The 23,201-nt window shown below is 44.9% G+C and overlaps 1 protein-coding gene across 1 annotated transcript in view; it reads right to left on the bottom strand.

The window, feature by feature from the left end:
* Nucleotides 1-23,201, bottom strand: part of TENM4 (teneurin transmembrane protein 4) — a 792,673-nt gene that overhangs the window by 28,365 nt on the left and 741,107 nt on the right. The window contains exons 27-29 of the mRNA XM_011989697.1: nt 20,420-20,574; nt 13,765-14,642; nt 321-493 (exon numbers count right to left, since the gene is read on the bottom strand). Coding sequence (XP_011845087.1) covers nt 321-493; nt 13,765-14,642; nt 20,420-20,574 — 1,206 coding nt within the window. The remainder of the gene's footprint in view (nt 1-320; nt 494-13,764; nt 14,643-20,419; nt 20,575-23,201) is intronic.

The following is a 23,201-nucleotide window of genomic DNA, read 5'->3' as shown; positions in this document are numbered from 1 at the left end:
CACCAGTGTGAGTGTGTCTGTTAATCTGGGAATCATTAGGATGGCAGAATAGTGAGGTCGCCTGGATGAGCAGCTAATGAATTCACTGCCCTTTGTTCTGATAACAGAATAGGACAATAAAATATTATTCTGAAGCTTCTGAGAGATAATTTACTTGACTCAGGCTGGTGTATTTTGTAAATTAGGTGATAATACAGAGAGTTGCAATGCTTTCCTGTTCTTGGACAGCTCCAGCAGCAGCCTATTTCTTGTGCCATCCTCCTCCAAAGGGGTCTTCCCACCCCTCTGCCTTAAAGTCCCCTGGCCCCCACCTGACTTACCTTGCAGCAGTGTGTAGAAGGCACCTGAGGCAGACAGGTTGGTGGTTATGGTGACATCATCCTTGCTGGAGGTCTCTACCTGGACATGCACTGAACTGTCTGTATCACTTCGGAAACTGCTCACCTGGCCAGTAGGGAAGGTCACATTTGTCAGGCGGCCAAAGCTGTCATACCTGGAAACCAAGGGGTGGAACTGAGTTGTAGAAATATGATGGTGCTTTAGTTGGAACTTGGCATATTCTACCTCATGCCATGGTTTTGCTGTGCTCTGCTTTTCTTTCTGGCTGGATACATTCCCATGTCTCCCACATCTCTTGCATGGGACCTGGTACATAGATTTCAGGATGTGACTCCACCTGCTGACATCCAGCTGCAGGAAAATGACTGACCTCTCTGAGTCTCCCTTCCCTAACCCAGTGGGGATGACACCACTGACCAGCCTACTGCCCAGGAGTACAGCTATAAACTAGAATTCAAGTGTGAAGGGGCGAGATGATGGTGGCCATAATGAGACAGCTGACCCGGAATTTTAGAAATGGGGGACTCCCCAGAAATGATGTAGTCAAGCTTGATGCCTGAATACCCTCTGCAAAACCTGTAAGAACTGGTTATACAGGTTTTTCCTGAAAAAACACTAGAAATGGGAGCTATTACCCAGGGGTTTCCTAGGTTTCTACACATCCTGGGAAAAGGGGGTTCTGAATTCAAACCAGGACTCAGCCTAGATAAATGGCCTCTTGCCTGTTGCAACCCCTTCCATCTAGATTTTACATCTGGCACTAAGCATTTTTGTATCTGCAACTCTTAGAACTCCATAGCTTTGCTCAGGTATGGTCTTTCTAAAGCATCATAATTGAATCTTAATTCTCTTTACTATTCTCCTGATAATAATAAAAGAAATACCTACCATCGTTGAACACCTCCAATATACGAGGCATGGTGCTGGTGGCTTTTCATGCATTTTCATGTAATCCTCATTTAATACATTTTTCATGTAATCCTCATTTAATCCTAGTCTAAAAGGTATGTATTATCTCCTTTTTGGAGGATCAGAAATTGAGGCTTGGAAAAGTGAAGTCACCTGCTCAAGGTCACACAGCTAATTAAGTGTGGGTGGAATCAAAATTCAAACTCAGATCTATGTGCTTCCAAACTGCCACCTGCCTCTGTGTCTTCAATGAACATTTCTGTACCATCCATTTGCAAGTATTCATCACATGTGCTCCTCCCTGGCAGGAGTGGGCTATTAACATTTTAATTATTGTTTTTAATTAGAGGAGGCTGAAGTGTAAAATGGCAGGCTTAAATAGCCTTTTTGCACTTGTGTGTGAATAGGGACATAGTTCTTCCTCTACATGGCAATATTCCTGACTGACTTCCTGGACATGGTTGCCCCTGTGTACTTCGGGTCTCCCTACGGGCTTTTTTTTTTTTTTTTTAGCTGTTTTGTTTTTACTTCTGGGGTAAAGCTGACCCCCAGGTTCCTGTGAGGGTTTTCACAATGGGGCAATGAAAGTTCAGAGAGTTCAGCTCTGTCCAGGCTCTTTCTTCAGCTGGGCCTGGCTTCTTGCTGAGATTCCTGGGTCTGCAGCTCCTATGGTATCATAGGTGGGTGGTAATGGTATCATTGGTGGGTGAGATTAGGCAGGTCTTTGCTCAGGAATTCTCTGCCCAAGGTCAGACTTGGGTGCTGCACTACAGACTCTGCCATTTGCCAACTGTTTCCGTGCCTGTGCCTGGCCCAGATCACAGCACTCTACACTGAATCCAACAGTCCCTGGCACACTCTGCCACAGAGGAGGCATTGGTAGAGGTCTTCTGAATAAATCACCCCTGTTTTTGGCCTAAGACCAATTCTGGGGGAGGGGCCGGTGGCCTTTGGGGAAGTTGGACGCCTCTGGGGCTGGGGCCTTTTCAGGATGGCAGGCAGTGCTGTGGCCTCGACTACACTCCCTGGGCAGGGCTGCGGGCAAGGCTGTGGCTCTACCAGAGGCTCTCCTGTGGGTGGTTGGGGGCTTCAAAAACCCATGTCCTGCCATGATTTCTCCTTTCTCTTCCTTAGTACCAAGTCAGGTTCTTCCAGGAAAAGGTCAGTCTGGCCTAGGGGAGGCTGAAACCTGGACTGGATGGTCAAAGGGGTGCACTGCCCCACAGAGCTCAGTGAGCAGGAGTTCTGAGAGACGGCGGCCAAGAAGGAGGGTCTCTTGCGGTAAAGATCTGAGATGCATGTCCGAAGACTTCTCTCATGTGGAGACCCTCTCAGAGCTCTGCTCCTTTCAACACTGAGAGAGGCTGGGATTCTTTTTAACCATTTGTGGCCACTGGAAATTTGAATAGGAAGGAAACATACAAAAATATTGGCAGTGGTTATCTCTGGGAGGTAGAATTACAGGTGATTTGAATTGCTGATTTACATATATTTCCTTGATTTAAAAATAATAAACATGGATTATTTTCATAATCAGAAAGGTGTTGTGACAAACCAGGTAAAATCACATGTGAGAGCTCATGAGCATGGCCATCTGGGGAGGCAGATGCCTTAAATTCCAGGCTGTGCAGAGACAGGACAGTCTCACTTATAGGGCAAGTTGAAGATAACAATTTCCAGAACTTTTCAGCAAAATATTACTGGGATACTCCAAGTTTTTTAGCTAAAAATCAAGACCCCCAAAACTGGTTTTGCCCTGGTCAACTTAACTGTATCTGTGATTCATGATTAAGCTGGATCCAGTCAGATCCTGAGTCATCTTTTAATCGACAGGAAGACTCATTTCAGTCCAGCAGTTTAATGGGATGGGATGCTGTTCTAGGCTGATTCTTTGAACACCTGTAATCCCTGTACATACTCTTTATTAAAATAAGACTATTCACTCGGACTGTCTACTTTCCTGACCTAACCGCATAAAAAAGATTTTATTATACCATGTAAGACACTGCAAAGGCAGCTGTGGAGTTTTACAGATAAGAATTGACAGATTGTTAATGGGGGTCAGATGTCACTTTGACACTACTTCTACCATAGCTTCGCTCAAATGCTACTTCCTAAAGCCCTCCCTGGTTTTTCCTGTTCCTTCTCCCAGTATATCCTGTGCACAGCTCTATCCTAGAATGCCTCCCCTGCACTGCAGTGTTGATGTACAAGTTGTCCCCCTCTTTGGATTGTGAGTGCTTGAGGTCAGAACAGGTCTGTGGAGTCTGTGGACTGACACCGTCTGGGTTCTGCCACCTGCCAGCAGCGTGACCCTGGAGGACTGGCTCTCAGTGCATCTCTGCTTCACCAGCATTGGAACTGGCATAGAGAGGAAAGGCAGGGAATGTTGGCTGAACAAATCAGTGAGTGCAGGATTGGATGTGCAAGGCCTCTTTCCTGCTTTGTGGGAGAGGAGACACCAATGATTCATTCACACATTCCCTCCTACAGGACTTGGCACAAGCTGGACACACAGTAGGTACATGATAAACACTTGCTGAATGCCAAAATATGGAAACAACAACTCTTACTAAATAACACTTTGGCAATCTCCCTGGGTATCTCCCCAGAGTTTTAGTCTTGAAGACAGAAAGAGGTTTTGTATAAAGGCAGACAACTGCAATTATTATTGAAGGTAGCTTGTAAGGCATAATTAAATTGAGCCTAAAGAAGATACAATGAAGAGGCCCCATGCCTTTAAGATCTGGTTTTCATTTTATATAAGATGGTCAAAAAACCCAGTAATTTCCACTCTTCACATTTTCCATTAGAAGGACTGAATGTCTTAATTAAATGAACATCAAATAGAGCAACCAATTTATAAAATTTCTTGTCTCCTCTTCATTCATTTTAGTACCTTCCAGAGCTTGGGAAATGACCTGGATCTCTTTGCTGCTTGATCGATACCTGTAATTATCCCACCAGAACTGCTCCTTCTGACTGTGGATGGGAAGAGGTAGGGTTGCCAGTCCGCTGCGCCCTGCACACCTTTGCCCTGTGAGCCACGTCTACAGAACCCTTTCTTCTCCACCACAGAGCTACCACGACACAGTGCAGGGACCTGGAAGGAAGGGGCAGTTCTCTGAACTCTCTGGGCTCCAAGTGGCTGCCTCAAGTCCCGGCCCCATGATTGGGTGGCATCTGGACAATGGCTTAGTTACATTTGTTACAGCTTTCATTATGGGAACCCACAAAGTACTGGCAAATTTTCTTTCTTTCTCATCAAGAGGAATGAAGGGAATAGTTTTTAAAAAAGGTCTCTGGAGCCAGATGGTCTAGGCTTTGAATCCTGGCTCTACACTTGCCAGTAATGTGATCTAGAGGATGGGCACTTGGCTCTGTGTTCCTCCTAACCATCAAGTCTCCACCACAAATGATACAATTTCAGGCAGGCTGTATCATATAACCTCGGTGAGCCTCTATTTTCCCTTCTATAAATGGGGATAATAATCCTGTTTTATAGAGACACGTGAAGATCAAAAGAGGTAACGTATTTAAAATGAAAGGGAAACTTCTTCCCAGGGCCCCCAGGACTCCAGGAGATTGCCCTCAGTGGAACGTCAACTCCCTGAGGGCAGGGACTTCATTTGGACCCTGCTGTATCCCCGTGGCATATAGCATGTGCTTCCTGATGGTCAATGAACGTTGGCTGAATGTTGGCTCCTTCCTGCCTTTCTTTCTGACTTCACCTGGAACGTCACTCCTCAGCAGGTCCTTCTTCTCCCTGTATCTGCTTCTGGTCCCCAAACATGCCAAAGTCAGTGCATGCTGGGGTGCTCATGCTTCCTGTTCCCTTTGCAGGAAGGCTCTTCCCTCCGGTGCTGGTATGGCTCGTTCCGGTCATCATTCATGTTTCAGATCAACTGTTATCACTTCAGTGAGGTCTTCCTTGACCACTGCTTCTAAGACAGATAAGTCCCCCAACCTCTGTAGCATATTTTCTTATTGACCTCACTATACTTATTTATTTGTTCTTTGTTGTCTGTCTCCTCCTAATATAAGCTCCATGAGGATAGGGACCTTGTCTGTATTCTTAGTGCCCAGAGGAGTACCCAGCATGTCGACAGTACTCAGTACATGTTTACTTAATGAATAAATATATAAGTAAATAACAGATATTATTGTTGATTCAAGACATGGACTGACAGCAACTAAGAACTTCATTTGTTTTACCTTTCCTTGTCCAGCTGAGGTGGAGAAAGGTCACTAACATTCATGTGGTGTCTTTTAGGTACCAAGCACCATGCTCATCATCATCTTTTGATGTAGGCATTATTATTATCATCGTTTCACAAATGGTGAAGAGGAGGCTTAGAGAGGATAAGCAACTTGCCTAAGATCACACAGCTGGTAGAGGAATATAAATTCAAAGTCAGGTCTGTCTAATCTTAAAGAATGTGTTTTTTCCATCATGCTTCCTATAAAAATGGTACCATTTCAAATAAAAATCTTTGGGTTCATCACTGTGGTATAGAAAACACTGTTTTTGCAAGTCTCAAGTGGGTCAAGGAGACTGGCAGTATTTTTTTTTTCAGGAGGCTTTGCTTGCTACCACTGCAATTGACTTTGCAGCGATGCCAAGCCCCTACCTGGGGGGTGTGATAGGGATGGCCAGATGATTGGCTTTTCATTACTTCCTCCCACTGATTTTTCTTCATTCCATCTAGCCAAAGTATTTTTGGAGCACAGTGAAAGAAACACATAAAAGATTCATATAGGCCGGGTGCAGTGGCTCATGCCTGTAAACCCAGCACTTTGGGAGGCCAAGGCGGGTGGATCACTTGAGGTCAGGAGTTTGAGACCAGCTTGGCCAACATGGTGAAACCCTGTTTCTACTAGAAATACAAAAATTAGCCAGGCACAGTGGCTGGGTGCCTGTAATCCCAGCTACTCGGGAGGCTAAGGCAGGAGAATCGATTGAACCTGGGAGGTGGAGGTTGCCGTGAGCCGAGATTGCACCATCACACTCCAGCCTGGGTGACAGAGTGAGACGCCATCTCAAAAAAAGAGATTCATGTAATTCCTGTGAACTTGGCTCTCAGAAGAAGACTGCTAAAGGATATCTTCACACACACTGCAAGGCTTTCTTTTTCACACTCAATACTTCATCTGGAGCCACTTACTATGCACGGCTGGCAAGGAAAACGCTCAACTGCCCTTTGATACTAAACTTTTGCTGATCTTAACTTTTTGGTTAAAAAATAAGATTTGATTTGTATGATTTTCATTTCTGATTGTTTCAGACAACACCATCACCATGTCAGGGAACTGGGCACTGCATTGTCTGTGGATAATTATGGTTGCTGGCCCAGGCACACCAATAGTTCCCCTGGCCCAAGTCACTGTAATAGATGTCATCACGACGTCATTAGCTACTCCAAACTAGATCAGAGTCAGAGAACTTTGTGGCTTCTGCATTAAAATCTTGTACTTGCTGTCCATTTCCTACAAAATTAAGTACCCAAAATGAATTCTAGCCCTCAGGATTCCCCAGATCTGGCCCACTCTGCCACGCTGTATTGAGGTGGTACATCTGGTAGGAGGTGCTTAGGGTTCAGGCAGATCTGAGGCTGAACCCTGGCTTGGCCACTCATGGCTAACATGTCACACAGCCGGTCAGTCTCTGTGCTGGTTATTCTCTGTTCCCCCAGAATGGATCTGGGGGGATCCATTCTTTGTCCTCCCTCTGCCCAGAGCAGCTGACCCCTGCAGACTGTGTCACTGGGGCACTCTCACTGGCTCGCTTCTGGTTAAGCTAAGTCCGTGGTAGGCACTGGCAAGAGACTGGAATTCAGAAGGTTTTCCTCACTCCTTCTTTCCTCCAGTGCCGAATCTCTAACAGCGGCTGCGTCGATCCATGATTTCAGCTTCGAACAGGGGGCTTCTCCTTCATCGTTACAGCTCCCACTGGACTTTAGTCACAATATCCTATGACTTTCCCACCTTGCTCTGCAGCCTGGGGGTTGCTAATGGTTATTCACTGTTTTTAGTGCCTGGATGCCTCAGCGTCCTTTATTTTTATTTTTAGTTAATTAATTAATTTGCTTAGGGACAGGATCTCACTCGGTTGCCTAGGCTGGAGTGCAGTGGTGTGATTATGGATCACTGCAGCCTTGAACACCTAGGCTCAAAAGTGATCTTCCTGCCTCAACCTCCTGAGTAGCTAGGACTACAAGTGTGTGCCACTACATTCAGCTAATTAAAATTTTTTTGGTACCCATCTCTTTGGTAGAGATGGGTATTGCTATGTTGCCCAGGCTATTAGCATCCTTTCTTGGTTTCCTTACCCCTGCCTATACCTCTATAACATGTCTTCATTTGTAAGATATTTTTACTGAGTATAATATCTGAGTGAACAATTGTTTTGTGTGTTTGTTTTTGTGAGACAGAGTTTCACTCCTGTTGCCCAGGCTGGAGTGCCATGGCACAATTTTGGCTCACTGCAACCTCCATCTCCTGGATTCAAGCGATTCTCCTGCCTCAGCCTCCTGAGTAGCTGAGACTACAGGTGCCCACCACCATGCCCGGCTAATTTTGTATTTTTAGTAGAGGCGGGGTTTCACCATGTTGGCCAGGCTGGTCTCGAACTCCTGACCTCAGGTGATCCACCCGCCTTGGCCTCCCAGAGTGCTGGGATTACAGGTGTGAGCCACCACTCCTGGCTGTGGACAGTTTTTTTTTTTTTTTCCTTTCAGCACTTCTGTCTTCTGGCTTGCATGGATTCTGATGAGAAGTCTGCTGTAATTCTTACCTTCGTTCCTCTTATAAAATGCTTTTTCTTTTTTCCTGGCTGCTTTTAAGGTTTTCTCTCTTTAATTCAGCCATTTGAATATATAGCTAGAAATGTGTGTGTGTGTGTGTGTGTCTGTATGTATGTATTCTGCTTGGTGTTTCTGGAGCTTTTTGGATCTGTGGTTTGGTGTCCATTATTAATTATGGATAATTCTCTGCCATTATTTCCTCAAATATTTCTTCAGCCCTGTGTTTTCCCTCTTTTCCTGGCATTCCAATCACGTGTATATCAGACTGTTGGATATTGTCCCACAGCTCTTGAATGCCATGTTCTTCATTTTCCACTCTTTTTCTCTCTCTGTGTTTTAGTTTGGGTAATTTCTATTAACTGTCTTCTAAGACTCAGCTGTGTCATGCTGTGTCCTTTGGAGAGAGCAGTCCATCAAAGGCATTCCTCATCCTTTAACCGTGGTTTTCGTTTCTAACAATCCCATTTGATTCTTTCTTATCGTTTCCATCTCTCTGCTAAAATTATCCATCTGATCTTGCACATTGTTCACCTTTTCCATTAGAACCTTTAAAATAATTATAGTTATTTTAAATTCTCTGACAGATAGTTTCAACACCTGTGTCCTAGCTGAATGTGATTCTGATGATTTCTTTGCCTCTTGGGAATGTGTTGCCTTTTCTTGCCCTTTTGTCTGTTCAGTTGAAAGCGTAACATTTTGTGTAGCACGGTAGAGCCTGAGTGACAGGTTTATGCCTGGAAATGCGTGTGTTTCCTTCTGCTAGGACTTTTGGGAGGGGGTTTGGGTTAACTTAGGATTTGGGTTGGCTTTGAAGTTTGTTTATGGTTCACCTCTGTGCATCATAGGTTTTAAATTCCCTTAGCAATTCCCTGTGTTTAGGATGCGAAACTGGTTTGCCAGAGGGCTTTTTTCCCTCAAGGTCCACAGTTCAGCCCTTGGGTCCTGCCTTTGTGCTGACTGAGAGAGGGTCTCTTTCCGTGCTCCTGCCTCTCTCTAACCCCCTCCCAACAGTCTTCTGCCCTTCACTGATGCTTTTAGCCTTTCAGCTAACTACGGTGGTGGCAAAGCCTTCACTAGGGTTCTGACTCTCAGGTATGTGGGATTTTTTTTTTTTTTTTTCCATTTCTCTTCTTCCCTTATTCAGCTGAAAGGATTTTCCCCAGTGCCTAGGCAGGACAGTGTTCACTGCCCTTCTCTTCACGGATGAAGGGTGTTGTTCCTGATGGAAGATGAAGTGAGCAGGGTCTGGGTAGAGTGGTCGGGGGTATATGCTCCTCCCTCAGCAGCTGCTGTGACCCTCTCCCAGGTCTACCACAAGGGACACTTTCTTCTTAAATCTTTCCTCCCTCTTTTCTGTGGAAAAGCTCCTGGTGGGATTTGTAGAGAAAAAAGTCCCTAAGAAGACATGGACCTGCCCAATTGCTACAGCATCCAAGGGCTTCAGACTCTCTTGCCAGTACACACTTAGCCTTTGTAAATTCACCAGCCATCCCAGCTGAATTCTTTCTCCCTGGGGTAGGTACATCTGCCCCAGCCAAGCCAGGACCCACATCTTGTCTCTTTCTGCAAGAGTCTGTCTCTCCTTAGATTTGACTTGAGAGAAAGAGTTCAAGGAAATGCACAAATTTACCTTTTGTCTGGGTTATTTTCATGATAAGGTTGGGAATGATGCACTTTCCAGCTTCCCTATCGCCAAGCAAAAACCAGAAGCCAAATCTCTTCGTTTGACCCATTTCAGTTGACTTTTATGTCCCATTGGGAGCACTGGCAATGCTGGTGCTCAGATGTGAATCTAGCATTCTTCTCACTACAGCCTATCTTTTCTTCCTGTCTCTATTTCCCTTTCATTCTGAATTTACAAGTCATTATAAAATATTGACTATTTGTCAACTGACCAGTTGGCAAACCCTAAGCTTGATGCAAAGACAAATTTGCAAGGGTCTCACAGTAGTTAATGCAAGCATAATTATAACAGGAGCTGTCACAGGGCACTGTGGGAGGCCAGAGCCCCTTCCCCTATGAAACTCAGGGAAGGGTGTTGCTCATACCCATCCAGCAAGTCAATTCTGGAACCTGCCTCATACTTATCAGGCCATTTTCTCAGCCACCAAATGCCATCTGACCAGGAGCTAAGTCTGAGAGTACTGATGCCACACATGGGAGATGGGGACTGCATTTTAGACTCCTTTGAGGTTCCTACCAGCAGACCTGTGGGCTGAGGGGAGGAAAGTAATCTTGATTCTCCAAAACTGTGAACTCTATAAATCAAGGTGCTCTGAAGTGTGTGATGTTTATGTTAGGTGTACTATTTAATCTGTTAAGAGCATCGACAAAGCTGACTTAAAACTTGTTTCAGGCCGGGTGCTGTGGCTCATGCCTGTAAACCCAGCACTTTGGGAGGCCTAGGCGGGTGGATCACTTGGGGTCAAGAGTTTGAGACCAGCCTGGCCAATATAGTGAAACCCCATCTTTACTAAAAATACAAAAATTAGCTGGATGTGGTGGCCGGTGCCTGTAATCCCAGCTACTCAGGAGGCTGAGGCAGAACTGCGGAGGTTGCAGTGAGCTGAGATCATGCCATTGCACTCCAGCCTGGGCAACAGAGTGAGACTCCATCTGAAAAATCAAACCAACTAACCAACCAACCAACCAACCAAACAGCTTGTTTCAATAATAGCCTATGTCACAGGCAAGCCTGGGCAAATTTTTTTAGAAAAATAGAACGCTTCGGTTATAATTTACTAAACTGCCTCATGAAGCGAAAGGTAGAAAATTCACTAGAGCAATGGTTCATTGGCAAAATCTGTCCAAATCCTTAAGAAACACCATAATTAAATATCACTACATCTCTACTTCTAGAGAGCCTCATAGTTTGCAAAGTATTTTTACTTTCAGTATTTATTTAGTTTTTTAGTCCTCATAACGGCCCAGAAATAGGGTAGGGCAGGGGATTATTTCTGTCTGGTTGAGACTTGGGTCTGGAGGCCAGCTAGCCTGTCTCTGAGTCACATGGCTCGCAGCCAATGAAAATAGGTGTCTGGCACCCTTGCTTCATTCTCAGTCTGAGCTGGACCAGTTTGCCTCGGGTGGCTCTGAGTGTTATTTTCCAGCTGACTTTGGATATTCTCAGGGATCTGACTTCTTTCTTAGTTCATGTCTTGATCTCTCATACTTGATTCTGCTCTTCTCACCTGACCTCTGATTCCTACCTACCCCAATGAAAACTTTTGTCTACTCCTTTACTTGCAATTGCTCCTGGGAAATACCTTTCACACCCAAACAACACTTCTGCAATTACTGGTATTGCTACTAATATTGCTTGCATTCAGAACAATAACAGCAGCAACACCACCACCAACTGCAGCAGCTATCATCTGAGTACTTCTAATCAATCAGACACTGAGCTTTCCATATTTTATCTCACTGAAATTTTGAACCTCATACTATTCCTATGAAATAGATAACTATTTTCATCCCTATCATACAGATAAGTCACAAAGAATGTGGGTGACCTTAGCCAGTACAGTTGAAAGAACAGGGACTTGTGTTCTGGTCCTGCTATATACTCACTGTGTGGTTTCAGGCTCATTATCTAATCTCTCTGTACTTCATATGTAAAAAATGTGGATGATAATTCCTGCCATCTGAGGTTGCTGTGAAGATTAAATGGGAAAGAGCCTGGCACATAGCAGGATCCCAAAAAACAAAAACAAAACCAAAAAACTAGTTTCCCTTTCTATTTTGGGACTTTTATCTACCACTTCTGATGTGTGTCAACAAGGATAACCACTCTTGGTACTGCTATGAAGTGCAGTCTTCGGAATTCCAGATGCCATTTTATAAAAAAGTAATTGTAAAAACTTTTCCTTCTTCACTAAACATCAACTGTAGCTGTATACTTCATCGAGGAAAGAAAGGGAGGGATCTTTCCTGGTGGAAGTGTAGGAAACCATTTTAGATTTCAGGGGTGATGGAGTGTAACGGATGCAGCGATGTGTAAGCATTCGGTTTGGGATCTGAGGGAGTGACCTTGGGAACTAATTGAGTGCACAGACTTGCTCTGACAAAGAAACCCCTGTATTGGCTGAATAATGTATAAGAGATTTCCACTGGGCAATGGGCAAAATGGAATTATTTAGCGTATTTCCATTCCAATGAGTTAATCAAGATAATTGCTGTTTTCCTGGATCGTTGTCTTTTCTTTGTAATTAACAAGGTCCTTGTTTGGAGATAGGAATCTAGCCAGTGAACTTTATAAAAATGGCTGTGACATTTTTGTTCAAATTATATTTAAAAATCGACTACAGATCCTTTTCCTTTGGATTCTGCTAGGACTGTTAGAAACTGATGCTTGATCAAGCTTGAGAAAAACTTTAAGGAGTCAAGTTCATTTGGAATTAACAAACCCAGTGCGGCAGTGGTGCGGGGGTAGGATGCAAGGAGGGCAGCAGGGCAGCACTGAGAAAGCTCAAGCTCTGGCATCAGACTTGGACTGCGATCCCTGTTCTGCCACATCTCACTATCAAAAGTGGACAAAGCAGCCTTCAGAGCCTCAGTTTCTATGTCTGTGAAACGGATAATAATCATTGAATGTTGTGTGCATTCAATGCTGTGGACCACAGCTGATGCTCAACAAGGCTAGTTCCTTCCCCACCTCTCACATGCTTATCTAATGGTGACATATTCAGCAATCTCAGTCGTTTGAACCATGGCTAAGACCTCAAAAAGCAGCTTAAAAAATCTAAGTAGAAAAAGAGATGTTCGTCCATTCATTAAAATATCTCCTAGAGGAACACCCCAGATAAATATATTTAATTGTGGCTAGGATTATAATAAGCTGAACTTCTGGTTCTCTGACCACACCTCTTAAGAAGTCCTCTACTGGATGAAGAATAGAGAAATGAGCTACTTGAGGTGGGCACTAGGACTGAAATAAACAGTGACACCACAGTGCAACCCTGAGGGAGGAGGCAGAGAAACCTTCCCTTTAGATACAGGGCCTAATAAAGCAATGGTTTAAAATCACTTCGGGCTGGGGCAAAGGGGTCTATATCCTCATTTCCCCACTTCCTGAAAGCTCTCCTCATATTACAGCATAATATGCAATTGCTGTTCCTTATTAATGACCCTGAATCATAAAAAGAAAGGTTTCATTATGTCTATATAGTGTGTTTGAGAAGGAAAGTATGCAATACACTTCATAAGAAAAGTTCCATGCAAAATGATTAAAATGAAAAGGGTTTTTTTTTTTTTTTTTTTTGGAATTTGAAAATGTGAGCTGCAATTATGTGGAAAATTCATCCGCATGTGCCTGTTCCTTCTCCCCTTGCCACATTTCTGGACAGTGGTCATATGAAGATGCTAGCACTTCATCAGGTAAGTACTTTTCATCTGCACCATCTCCCTGTGGTATGCTGGGCAGGTATCTGCTGTATCCATTCTACAGATGTGGAAACTGAGGCCAGGAGGGATTAAGTCCATGGGAGAGTGGGAGCTGATGCCCAGCTCCTCTGACTCCAAAGCTTATGCCTTCTCCGCTAGACCATTTCCTTCCTAGGAGAAATCATGTGGAATATGAACATGTAGAATGTATTAAAGGTAATGGTTTTTATCCCAAATCCTGAATTAAAACAAAATACTCCATCAATTTACCTCTAATCCTACAATGAATTAATGAAACAAAATCATCAAATGGCCTTGTTTTGATACTTACTCATAAAATGTTGTCCATCCGTTTTCATTGCTTTTGGTTGCCAGAAGGCCAGAATTGCCATGGTATGTCATCATGGCCAACTCGTGTCCTTGTGTGGTCACACTCTTGAGTGCACTGTTAGTGCCCATGGTCACCCAGTATACCTGGCCATCTGGGACCACCAGCCAAAGGGGCATCCCAGTAGAGTCTCGGCGGACATTTACCATGTTGCCGTTGTTGTCTGTGATGAGTGTGACGTCGCCATCCCCAGTGTAGGTGAAGTTGTACAGGTAGTCTCCTGTGGGCAGGCTTTGGGTGTACAGGTGCTTGCCAGTGGTATCAAACAGATAGAGCTCCTGGTCAATTGGTGAAGACAGTTCATACATGTTCTGGGTGTTGAGGAAAGGCTTGTTCTTCCGAATAAACCGAATTCGGATGTTCCCAAGGTCAGCCACATAGAGCTCCCCATCAGCACACACAGCCAAGGAAGACGGGGTATTTAACTTTGCATCCTTGGCATAACCATCATCTCCAGAAAAACAATCACAGTTGGCATCATTTTTACAGTCACAGCCACTGGGGGCCCCAGCAACTAGTGAGATCTCTCCGCTAGTGGTGACCTGCCTGATGCGGTTGATCTTTTTCTCATCAGTCTCAGCAATATACAGGACCCCATTGTGTGAAACAGCCAAAGCGGTGGCTGACTCCAGGGTTGCGTGGATGGCCACCTTGCTTAGCAGGAAGTGGTCAATGCCAGGGACCTGGCAGTGCATGGGCCTCCCGGCGACAATGCGCACCTGGTGGTTTTCAGAGATCTGCAGGACCACATTGTTGTCGAGGACATAAAGTGAGTTGTCCATTGGGTTGATGGCTAAGTCTGTGGGCCACTCCAGGCGAACCTGACAATGAAGACACCGATACTCAAATGACTGGCAAGATGCCCACCACTAATCCATCCCATAGCCCATGTAGCCCACAACAGTGTCCAAAGTGGCTTCATATACAGTCTTGCTTGATCCTCATGCAGCCTATCATCAACAATGAAGTGTCAGCCCCCTAATCACTGGGAAACCATGAAAGAGCTGCCACTGAGACATGTGATGGTCTCATTAGACTGACAAAACATGAAGAAGGAGTTAACAGCAACAAAATAGTAGGCAAAAGGGTAGACTTTGGAGTCAGATAGGCCTGGGTTCAGAACCTAGTCTACTACTTATGACTGTGGGCAAGTTACTTTGCCTCTCTGAGGCTCAATAGTCACATATGGGAAATGGGAATGACAACAGCACAGAGTCCCTGACCCACCAGAACTCACCAAATAATGGCAGCTGGTGTTCTAGGGATGGGAGGGAAAGGCAGATGGAGTCTGGAGGCTGAAGTAGGAGTTGTTCAGAGGCTTAAGAAAGATTCTTCATGCATGGTTGATACGATACATACATGATTTCTCAATTCTTTGAGTCTATGGATTAACAGCTGGCTAGGTGCTAGAGATATAAAGACAAGCTAACCATGGCCTCTGTCTGTCATAGTTCTTGACCAGTGATTCTAAAATCTAGCCTCACATTCAAATTATCTGTGGCGATTTTAGAAAATAATGGTGCGCAAACCCCACCCTTGATGAGTGAAATCAGTTCCCCGGGTGTGGAGCTTGGGCATTGGCATTATTTCAAAAAGCTTCCTGAGTGATCCTGATGTGGGCTTGAGAATCATGACTGGATCCTTGCTCCTCATGTGTGGTCATCAGCATCAGCTCACCTAGGAGCTGAGCATAAATGCAGAAGGACAGCCCTCCCTGAAACCTACTGAATCAGTATCTGCATTTAAGCAAAATCCCTAGGCGGTTTCTGTGCACACTGAGGTTTATGAAGCCCTGCTCCAGAAAATGGTTCTAGTACCTCAGAGAACAGGTCCACGTGGAAGGGATTACTGAAGCTGGTTGTAGGAACTGGGAGTTCAGAAGTGCTGGGCCCCATGTGGAGCCTCCTCTGAGCCAGGCTGGGAAACTGGCATAGGTCATGGCGGGTCTTCAAGTGGGCACCCAGGGGACTGCAGCTGGCATGGTATGAGGGGAGGAGTGTCTTCTTCAGTGGACTTGGAGACTGAATTGTTGGATCTATCACACTAGGAGGTATTGGCACTAAGGGGAACCCTTTCCACCTGTGTCCCTAGGAGGTCCAGCTATGTTTTGTGTGGACTGGAAGTGCTGACAGGTGCACCCTACTGCTGATTTTTCCACCCCACCTAAAAATTCATTGCCTTAGACTTCCTGAGCCCCATACAAACCCTTGATATTTGGTCCAATTTGGGGCTTGCTTAAGCAAGTGTATACCTTTATTTTTATTTACTTATGTCTGATGACAGGGTCTCACTCTGTCACCCAGGCTGGAGTGAAGTGGTACAATCTTGACTCACTGCAGCCTCCACCTTCCAGGCTAAAGTGATCCTCCCACCTCAGCCTCCCGAGTAGCTGGTACTACAGGCATACGCCACCATGCCCAGCTAATATATATATTTTTATAGAGACAGGGCTTTGCCATGTAACCCAGGCTAGTCTCAAACTCCTGGGCTCAAGCAATTTGCCTACCGTGGCCTTCCGAAGTGCAGGGATTACAGGTGTGAGCCACTGTGTTTGACCTAAGTGTAAGCCTTTAGATAAGAAGTTTCTCTTCCAGGAATTTACTTGGCTGCACCATTGTCTATAAGAGTGTTTTTAATAATGATGAAGCCATTTTTAATAAGGACGAAGACCGAGAACCAACTCATATGCCCAACAACTGAGAATTGGCTAAATAATAGTACATTTAGTTTGCTCATAAATTAGAATACTGTGTGTAGTTGTTAAAAGTGGTGTTATAGATGGATATTTAATGACATGGAGAAATGTTTGCTATGTATTAAGTAGAAAGAATAGGGTTGCAGAACTGTAAGCACAGTGGGATACCAATTGGGGAAAAATACAGGAAGTTTAGCTAGATTATAGATAAAGAGGAGATTAAGTGCTTGAGGGATACATATCAAAACGTTAACCATACCAAGATTAATGGTGATTTTAATTTCCTTCTTTGTGATTTCTAACTTCTTATATTTCCTACAATGTACATGTGGTAGTTTACCAGTATAAAAATAAACCCTAATACATTATATACACACGAGTGAGGCCACCTCCATCTGTCCCCTCAGCTCAGGGACATTCTCAGAAGGGGGCAGGCCCTTTCTCAGTTCTTTAAAGCACGATCTTCAGGTCCTGCTTTCTAAAGTCTTCTTGTCCCCTTACTCCCAGCTCCCTCTGTCCCTGCAGAGCCAGGGAGCCCGAAAATTCGCCAGGGCTGCTGCCAGCCAGGGTTGCTGCTTCACACTCCCCATGCTCTCTGGGCAGCTTTTGGCTGCATCAAGAACACAGTTGGCTCTAAAGTGACAGGGGAATTTTCAATTTCTTAAAACCCACTTCTTGTCAATGCTGGCTGCTAAATATTTTATGCCTTCTGGTCCTGTGGCACCTTGGGGACCTGCTTGCGGAGACCTTTCTGCCTGTCGTTATGATGAAAAGATGGTTCCTTGATGGGAGGAGTGGGGGAAGATAGAGTTAGTGGAGGGAGACCGGAGAGGAAAGAGAGGAAGGAATGAAGAGCAAGTGCTTTCCTACACTTTCCCCTTATGCCACGTGCAGGGTGCCTGGGAAATGAGAAGGGGCATTGCTCTTGGAGTCAATCCTCACTCTGTCACACTGCCTGTGTGATGATCCTGCACCAAACTACCTAAGCTTCTCTGGTTTCACCACCCTATTAGTGATGATCGTGTTGAGACTTGATTTCCCATCCCCAAAATGAATGGACTAGACTTGATAATTTCAGAGGTCTTGCAGCTCCTGTGTTCCATGGTTCCAGTGTGGAATGATACCCTCTTCCCTGTCCACCTGAGCATCCTGTGCCTTTAGTAAAGCACTTGGAGCTGGCTGCCTTGTTGCAGAGTGATTTTCTTGCAAAAATGGATTGTCAAATGAATGAATGAAGGAAGGACCAGCAAATGGTATAGAGAGAGTGAGAGATTGGGGTCAGGACACCTCACTTCCTATTCCAGTTCCACAATTGCTACATGTGTTACCTAACCCAAGTTTCTTAAACACCAAACTTCTTTCTCTATATGTAAAAGGGGATAATACACATTACATAAGGTAGTTGTGAAGATTAAATGAGACAATGTACACGGAAGTTATCTGTGGATTTTAAAGGGAACTAGTATTCACATCCTATTCCTAGCTGCTGGGCACTGTACTAGATAATTTATGTACATAATTTCATGAAAAAATTCATTTCCATATCCCTGATGGAACCTGGTACAGGGCTCTACATTTAAAAATGCATTTTCTTTCATCACACCTCACTATTCTTATCTATAAAATGGGGTAGATCAGCTCTACCCCATGACACTATTGTGATAGCTAAGTAAGAAAAGAGACGTTGTACTTATCCTGTACCCCCATTTCTTACAGAGTGCCTGGCACATACTAAGTTCTTATTTTGGATCCTAAGCATAGAGTTATTCCCCGTCAGTGGTGGCCATCTCCACTTCTTAACACGTTGCAACAACTTCCTTCTGTTCCTTCTCTGCTCTGTGCCTCTCTCTTTAGTTTCTTTTTGGGCCTGGGTTTGTCTCCTCCCAAAGGAGCTGGTCCAAGTTCCTTGGCTCTCACCTTCTCACTCATGCCTCTGAGCTGTGTGCTGTCTCTGGCTTAACTCCCTGCTCCCCACGGGGCAGTAGAATAGAGAGGAAGCTCTGAGAATGAGAGCCGGTGACACCTGTGCATATGTGTCTGTAACATAGATGCCAGTATTGGAGAGTTTGGTTAAAGAAGATCCCATGCTGACATTCAGGCAAAAGTAGTGAGGGCCAGGGGCATAGAGATTTCAGTCCAGGATTTCTGAATCTAAGTGTGGGTTTGAGCATTTTTTCCCCCTGCACCATATGCCAGTTGTCTTTCAAGCCTCTGATCCGACTGGTTGGCAGTACCTCTATCTAAAGTTAAACAATTTTCCGATGTGTGGACTGAAAATTTTCGGCACCCTGTGCTGGCTGGTTGAGGGCCCGTTTTGAGAATTGAAAATACTTGTATGCACATCCTTAGGCTATGGTGGCTTCCTGATGGGTAATTCAAGCTTGCTCACAGACCGGAGAGGAAAACTCACTAGCCAGCAAGGGTAAGCCTGCCAAAACTGCAAAGACAAGTGGCAGAGAACAGCTTCCATTCTGGAGTGTAACAATCATATTAGCTGGCGCAGAGGGAAACCATCCCAGCATGCGACGGGGAAGTGACATGAGTGCTGGGACCGCCAGCAGCATCCACAAGGCTCCGTGGAAGGACTTAGCAATACATGTCAGTAACAGAGGCAGGCATGACCAGAAAGGCTGGCAGCAGGTGTCACACTCAGTGGAAAAGGACCTGTGTGTGCAGGCTCCCCTAAAAATGAAGGGGTTTAAAAAGCTAAATGTTGCTGGAGCTGAAATCAATTTGCAATTTGATATAACTCAATGCTCCTGATTTGCCAGGTTTTGGTAATCTTGGCAAGATGCAGCACAGGACACCGATTCAGCATGGGCGTGGCCTGGCCAAAGGATCCAGCAACAAAGGACATATCCTTGCCAAGTCATCACAGGATGTACTAAGGACATGCTGGATAGCCAGTCACTTGTGTCTCTTTTTGACCTACAATGGGTTCCTGGTATCCACTTGCAAATGTCCAAACTCTTTGGCATGGTACAGCAGGGTCCTTCCCTACCTGGACCAAACCATGCTTCCTGTTTTAACTGCGGCCACCCGCTTCCAAGCACCCTATGCTATGGTTTTCAATTTTCCACTATTCTTTGAGTGTACCTGCCTCATTAACATCTTTGTGCGTTTGCACGTGCTGTTTCCTTTGTGTGAAATGTCTCCTTTTCTTTCTTGTCACTCAGCAAACTCCTATTCTATTCAACCTGTAAAACTCGCATAAATGTCACCTCCCGTGTGAAAGCAGGCACTCTATCTTTTGTTCATCACCTCTGAAGGGCCAAGCAATGCTAGGAGTTGTGCATGCATTGTTTGCTGTATCTTTACAGTAATCCTACTGGGCTGAAGTGAATTATTTCCATTTTACAGATATAAAAAGTGAGGCTCAAAAGACTTTAGAAAACTTGTCTAAAGTTACTGAGTGAGTGGGTGGCAAAAGGTAGGATTCAGTCAATTGATTAATCAATCAGCAAGTATAGACGGTGCCCAAATTTGGGTAACCAGGCATCCTAGTTAATTACAGAATTTCTGTCCTCATGTAGCTTAGAAAGAGAACAGGCAATGTACAAATACCCATCAGTGTTATTACCAAAGATGAAATTCAGGTGGCAATGGATTGAATGTCACGTGGTGGAAAGCTGTGTCTGTCCTACTCTGCTGCTGTTGAGGTTTCCTTGGGGAGATTTCTTCACTGTTCCCTGAGCTTCTACTTGTTACTCCTGATGGTGAACTCCTAGGACATGGCTGTGTCTTACTTATCTTTGTGTCCTTGGTTCTCATCACAGCCTGGCACCAAGTAGGTGCTCTTTAAAGGCTTACCAGTGCAAAGGTGAATGGCCAGCAGGCTGGCTGGGTGGCAGATGAGAGGATGAGTGGGCAGTCCCAGGGCTCTGGTAGATGAAGCCATCTTACCTGGGAAATATCCATGACAGAGTCACAGCTGAGGGGCCGGGCTGATGTGAGATCATTGGAGCCGAGCAGGGTGGAGATGATCCCATTCTGATCGATGCGTCTGATCATGGTGCCATCCACGAAGTAGATCAGCCCAAACTTGTCCACTGTGATGCCTGGGGGCAGAGAAACCAAAACAGGAATTCAGCATCAGAGATGACAACGGCGCGCACATTCCTGGAGCCTTGCTAGCTGATAGCACCTCTACACGATTGGGTTTGGTCCTCCCACAACCTTCATTCCTCTCTCAAAGAGGAGGAGTCTCAGGCTCAGAGGCCTTGAGTGACTTGTTCAAAGCAGGGATTAGAACCTAGGTTTTCAGATCTTTCAGGGCTCTGGTCCTCCCACCTTGCTGCCTCCTGAGATCTTAATCTATCACCTTAGTCATCCACTAAACCTGGATTCATAACTTCTGGGGATTTTTAAGCAGTAGGGATATAGTGGTAAGGAGGATCTTTTTCAATATTAACACTGTGAGTTATTTAAATTCACCTATTTCTGAAGCTCTGTAATTATAATAATCAGTTTCCCTTTTGGTAACCATTTTTCTTTTTATTTATTTATTTATTTATTTTTTTGAGAGAGTCTCATTCTGTCACCCAGGTTGGAGTGCAGTGGCATGATCTCGGCTCACTGCAACCTCTGCCTCTCAGGTGCAAGCAATTCTCCTGCCTTAGCTTCCTGAGTAGCTGGGACTACAGGTGCGCGCCACCATGCCTGGCTAATTTTTTTTTTTTTTTTTTTGGTATGTTTAGTAGAGATGAGGTTTCACCATGTTGCCCAGGTTGGTCTTGAAATCCCGACCTCAGGTGATCCACCCGCCTTGGCCTCCCAAAGTGCTGGGATTACAGGCGTGAGCCACCGGGCCTGTCCTGTCCTTCATGCTTTTCTATTCTTATTATTTTCGTCTCACTGATCATTACGAAAGTACAGAATCTGAATAGAATCCTATGGATTTGTGTAGAGAATATTGTTGAACTGAATTTCTAAAGGCGGCACACTGAGGAGAGGAGTCAGAACCATTACTCAACATTACCTGCTCCATTTACTAGACCCTTTTATCCTGTTAACTTTCTCCCTGACCCAGCTTGTATGTCCTTGGGCAAGTCACTGAGCATCTCTGTGTTTGTTTTCCCAGCTGTCAAACAATGAGATTGTTCCAAATCTGTATTTCTCACTCTTGGATGTGTATGGGGATCGCCTGGGGAGCTTGCTAAACTGCACCCCCCAGGTAGCTGATTCAGAATATCTCAAGTGGAGTCTGAGCTTCTATCTGCAGTTTTGATAAGCACCTTGGGTGATAATGACACAAACCAGAGTCTGAGAACCACTACACTATATCAGTACCTCTCAGCCTGTGATGTGCATCAGAGATACCTGAAGAGGTTTTTCAATATACACCTGCTGGCCTAACTCCTGGAAATACTAATTCAGGGGGTGGCTGGGACTGGGACCAGGGCATGCTTTAATAGTGTTCATGAGTGATAGTAATTTCCATCCCAGGTTCAGAATTGCAAGAGTCAGACATAACCATGAACTGTCATGGGATACAGATGGGACATGGCCCCAGGGAGCACCCAGTTTAGAATGGAAGGCACAGGAATGAATCAGTACCATGTGAGGATCACAGGAAAGGACAGACTCGAGAGGGTCATGGTAAAATACAGGAGATTCCGGTCACTCTTGTTCTGCTACGTTTTCTCTGGGGAAGGCAGTGGAAGAAGGGTCAGGAAGGCTTCACTGAAGTGGAGAGACTTGAATTATAAAATTTTCTGGTCGTATTAACTTGGGCATATTACTTCACTTTTAAGTCTTCATTTCCTCATTGATAAAACGGGGATTCTAACATCTGACTTGTAGTAATTAGCCCTCAATAATTATTAATGACCATTGTAATGATGAGACAGTGGCTGGCACTTTGTGGGTTTCAAGGCCTTTGCTCCGGGGGCCCACGTGTCTCTCACTGGCAAGCAGGGTGCTTTAATATGCCCAGGGGCCTCTGAGTGCTGAGAACCTGCTGGAGCACCAACTGTTCCTTCTTAGGTTGGTCAGGCAGGAGAGTGATTTCACACAGAGGACTAGGCAGCCTCAAGACTGGGAAGGCTTTCTCATGGTCCTGTCTTGAATGTACATTAATTTCATTCTTTAAGTGCCAAGACAGGCATTTTCTTGTCTGCCTAGCTATGCCCCATCTTTCTCTTCCATCTGTTCGGACTGATGAGTGCTCCATGAATAGTTGGGTTTCTTGCTTACAGAGTTGGCTGCACAGGCTAATAGAAGTGATCTGTCCCCGATTAATTACCTAAATTTTTCTCCTTTTGTTGTGTTAAATAGATGGACATCTTTTCTCCTCCCTGCTGCAAAGTGTCTGCATATCGTGTCACCCTTGCGATTTCTATCTGGGTTAATCACAGACTTTTGGGTAAAAGCATTGCCACTTCATCTGTGTGAGGGTGAGGGGCTGTGAGGGCGGGGAAGAGAACACACATGTGCGGAGAACAACTGAAAAAGCCCTGGAGAGAATAAAAATTCTCAGATAAAACTGTTTTAAACCTAAGAGAGTAGAATACTGTGGCTACAAAGGGTCTTGGGGATTATTTAGCCCAACCTGTTCATTCATTGACCAATGGGGAAACTGAGGCCCAGGGGAGGAGGTCCCAGAGCCAGCTAGTGGCAGAAGAAAACCATACAGGGCTTCTAAGTGCAGGCCTAGAATTCTTTCACTCCTGGCTGCTCTCTCAGT

Source organism: Mandrillus leucophaeus, unplaced genomic scaffold (genome assembly GCF_000951045.1).
Source record: "Mandrillus leucophaeus isolate KB7577 unplaced genomic scaffold, Mleu.le_1.0 Scaffold360, whole genome shotgun sequence".
In the NCBI taxonomy this organism is placed as follows: Eukaryota; Metazoa; Chordata; class Mammalia; order Primates; family Cercopithecidae; genus Mandrillus; species Mandrillus leucophaeus.
This window is presented reverse-complemented; position numbering and strand designations above follow the sequence as displayed.